This window comes from Oncorhynchus mykiss, chromosome 13 (genome assembly GCF_057628025.1).
Source record: "Oncorhynchus mykiss isolate SJ-2025 chromosome 13, ASM5762802v1, whole genome shotgun sequence".
Lineage (NCBI taxonomy): Eukaryota > Metazoa > Chordata > Actinopteri > Salmoniformes > Salmonidae > Oncorhynchus > Oncorhynchus mykiss.
In genome coordinates, this window is record NC_143034.1 from 20,987,501 (window position 1) to 20,991,719 (window position 4,219).

Below are 4,219 nucleotides of genomic sequence, written 5' to 3' on the forward strand. Positions count from 1 at the left end.
AGAGATGCTGATTACAGGAGTTGGAACTGCTCTTCCTGTATTCCCTCTTGTTACTGTATAACAATGTATCAAGGGACCAGTCCTTTTTTTGATCTACTTTTTTATTTGAATGTTTTGAAGCAGGTTAAGGCTGAATAACAATAAGCAGTGGACCAAATAACAATACCATTGTTGGCACATGTCCAACTGCGTCTGTGCATGAGCCTAAAATAGCCACATCGGTCTATCGTCTGGTTGCTGCCTCGTTCCCAGATCTACGAGGACTCCATCGTGCTCCAGTCGGTGTTCACCAGTCTGAGACAGAAGATCGAGAAGGAGGAGGACAGCGAGGGAGAGGACAGTGAGGAAGAGGAGGAGGACCTGGACGAAGGCTCCGAGTCAGAGTGTGAGTCATCACTGAAGAAAGGAAGTAAGGAACGAAGAAGCACAGGAAGGAAGAAGGAAAAAAATATATATTGAGAAAAATAAAGAATGAATGAAAGAGAGAGAAAGAACGATTAAACCAGCCACCTCTGTGACCTTGCAATAAACTGTGTTGTGTTGATCCTGTGGTGTGTGTGTCTGCATGTGTATGATATGAATGTGTGTGTGTGTGTCCATCCTCTAGCCCGCTCAGTGAAGGTGAAGATCCGTCTGGGACGGAGAGAGAAGAGTAGTGACCGAGGGAAGGGTAGGAGACGTCTGGGACGCACCCGAGCCAAACCTGTAGTCAGCGACGACGACACTGAAGAGGAGCAGGAGGAGGTGAGGGGAGAGGAGGTGTGTGTGTGTTTGCACCTTCCATCTTTGATGTTTTGTTTTATAATCCCTCTGCAAAAATGTGTTGCACATATTGTGCATGGCACCCAGAAATATTCCCCCCTCTCTCTCTCTCTTTATGTTTCTGTCTCTCTCCTGTTCCACCTCTCACAGGAACGCTCCCCCAGTGGCACAGATGAAGAATCCTAAATGGAAACTAGCTACTTACTCCAACTCTACTTCCATTATTACCAGGTTTTGTTCAACTCCATTTCATATCTACTTGGGACTGGGGGATTTCACTTAATATTGACGCCAACTCTCTCCCTGTTATGAACATTAGCACAGCTTTCATAACAACAACTACTGGACCTGAAGCACTGCTTAGGTGTGGAAAATAGACTAATTCTGCCTCATACTGTTAGTCGATCTAAACAACCTTGTTAATGTAATATGTGTCAATTACTAAAAGTGTTATTTATTATGTCTGGTGTATTTTGGGGGGTAAGTTGAGGACATATACAGCGCCTTCAGTAAGTATTCATACCGCTTGGCTTATTCCACATTTAGTTGTGTTACAGCCTGAATTCAAAAATATATATATATATATTTTGACACCCATCTACACACAATACCCCATAATGACAAAGTGAAAACATGTTTTTATAAATGTTTGCAAATCTATTGAAAATTAAATATCTCATTTACATGACTTGAATCAATACTTTGTAGAAACACCTTTGTCAGTGATTACAGCTGTGAGTCTTTCTGGGTAAGTCTCTAAGATTTTTACACACCTGGATTGTGCCACATTTGCCTTTTTATTATTTTCTAAATTCTTCAAACTCTGTCAAAGTGGTTGTTGGTCATTGCTAGACAACCGTTTTCAGGTCTTGCCATAGATTTTCATTGCAGATTTAAGTCAAAACTGTATCTCGGACACTCAGGAACATTCACTGTCGTCTTGGTAAGTAACTCCAGTGTATATTTGGCCATGTGTTTTAGGTTATTGTCCTGCTGAAAGGTGAATTAATCTCCCAGTATTTGGTGGAAGGCAGACTGAACCAGGTTTTCCTCTAGGATTTTGACTGTTCTTAGCTGCACTGTTTCTTTTCTATCCAGAAAAACTCCCCCAGTCCTTAACAATTACATTATGTAGAGTGGTACTCGGTAATGGATTTGCCTCCAAAAACATTGCATTGCTTTTCCACATTTTTTTGTAGTATTACTTTAGTGCCTTGTTGCAAACGGGATTTCGTTTTATTCTGTACAGGCTTCCTTCTTTTCACTCTGTCATTTAGGTTAGTATTGTGGAGTAACTACAGTGTTGTTGATCCATCCTCAGTTTTCTATCACAGCCATTAAACTCTGTAACTGTTTTAAAATCACCATTGGCATCATGGTGAAATCCCTGAGCAGTTTCCTTCCTCTCCGGCAACTGAGCTAGGAAGGACGCCTGTGTCTTTGTATCGACTGGGTGTATTGATACACCATCCAAAGTGTTATTAATAACTTCCCCATGCTAAAAGGGATATTCAAAGTCTGCTTTTTTAAATGTTTTACCCATCTACAAATAGGTGCCCTTCTTTGCCTGGCATTGAAAAACCTCCCTGGTCTTTGTGGTTGAATCTGTGTTTGAAATTCACTGCACGACTGAGGGACCTCACAATTATCTGAATGTGTGGGGTACAGAGAGGGGGTAGTTATTCAAAAATCATGTTAAACCCTATTATTGAACACAGAGTGAGTCCATGCAACTTATTATGTGACTTGTTAAGCACATTTTACTCCTGAACTTATGTATGCTTGCCATAACAAAGGGGTTGAATATTTATACTCAAGACATTTCAGCTTTTAATTTCTTATTAATAAAAAATAAATAATCCACTTTGACATTATGGGGTATTGTGTGTAGATCAGTGACACAAAATCAATTTTAAATTCAGGCTGTCACAACCAAATGTGGAAAAAATCAAGGGGTGACAGAGGCCTTCTGTTAGAATTGCCACCGTTTCTTTCTGTGGTGGTTCTAGGAATCTGTGTACATTTGAGCAAGGCTCCGTCCTAAACTGACTTGAGTTGAAATGGAATTGACCCCAAGCTAAAACTGACATACAGTACCTGTCCATGTATTATACCATAACTCGCCCAGTAACTGCACCAGAGCTGCTGCTTACAGTAGTTATTACTATACTATTACAATACACTCTGTTATTACTGATGATTGTATAACAATTCATTAAGGGGCAAATCCTAACTTCCATTTAGGTCAAATTTTCACTTAGTCTCACTTAGGCCTGGATTCAATCCAGAAGCGTGGGTGATCCTCGTTATAGCGCACTTGACATTTAAAGGTAATTCCCGATTGAGCCTACATAGGCAGCATTTACCGTGAATGCGGTCTCTGCCAACGCGGAAATGTTGCCTTTCAAAGGTGCATAGCCGGAAAGGGCCAATCGGATGAAATGTATCCCAAAGTCTCCCATTGACGTCAAGGCTGACCACGTGAAAATTATATTTAAATGGAAGTTAAGTTTGCCCTTAAGTATTAATAATACATTAAGTTATGTAGCAGTACGTGAAATTTCAAATGCTTCTATTTGGATGTTGTGCTGCTTTCCTAGCGTAGCTAAACAAAATGTCAGACTGTTTGAATCTACTTTTTTGCACATTTTCTTCCATGTTTGTTGTTTTTAAGATGACGGACCAGAGGGACAGTAGTTCTTCTCTGTATTCATGTACGGCTCATGGCGGTACGGTGTTAGATATCTATGGTTATGTCATTCTAGAGATGCATGTATACACTGAGTGTACAAAACATTAGGACCACCTTCCTAATATTGGGTTACGTCTCCTGTTGCCCTCAGAACAGTTTCAATTCGTCGGGGCATGGACTCTATAAGGTGTTGAATGCATTCTACAGGGATGCTGGCCCTTGTTGACTCCAATGCTTCCCACAGCTGTGTCAAGTTGGCTGGATGTCCTGTGGATGGTGGACCATTCTTGATACATATGGGAAACTGTTGAGTGTGAAAAACCCAGCAGCGTTGCAGTTCTTGACACACTCAAACCGGTGCACCTGGCATCTACTACCATACCCCGTTCAAATGCACTTAAATATTTAGTCTTGCCCATTCACCCTCTGGATGGCACACACACACACAAACCATGTCTCAATTGTCTGAAGTCTTAAAAGTCCTTCTTTAATCTGTCTCCTCCCCTTCATCTACACTGATTGGAGTGCATTTAACAAGTGACATCAACAAGAGATCATAGCTTTCACCTTGATGCACCTGGTCAGTCTGTCATAGATAGAGCATGTGCTCTTAATGTTGTGTATACTCAATGTATGTGTGTAGGATACAATCCAATGTACTGTATTTTTGTTCATATGACAAAGTTAATGTTATGAGTAGGTCTGAGTGTTTTGTGCAGTAATGTGACATGCCTGGATTTGAACCTTTTATTTAAAGCTTTTTCA

General features: G+C 40.7%; 1 protein-coding gene across 1 annotated transcript in view; it reads left to right on the forward strand.

The window, feature by feature from the left end:
* LOC110487273 (SWI/SNF-related matrix-associated actin-dependent regulator of chromatin subfamily A member 4) overlaps positions 1-4,219 on the forward strand; it is a 35,954-nt gene extending 31,735 nt beyond the window's left edge. The window contains exons 33-35 of the mRNA XM_090195643.1: positions 253-385; positions 608-744; positions 913-4,219. Coding sequence (XP_090051769.1) covers positions 253-385; positions 608-744; positions 913-948 — 306 coding nt within the window. The 3' untranslated portion in view covers positions 949-4,219. The remainder of the gene's footprint in view (positions 1-252; positions 386-607; positions 745-912) is intronic.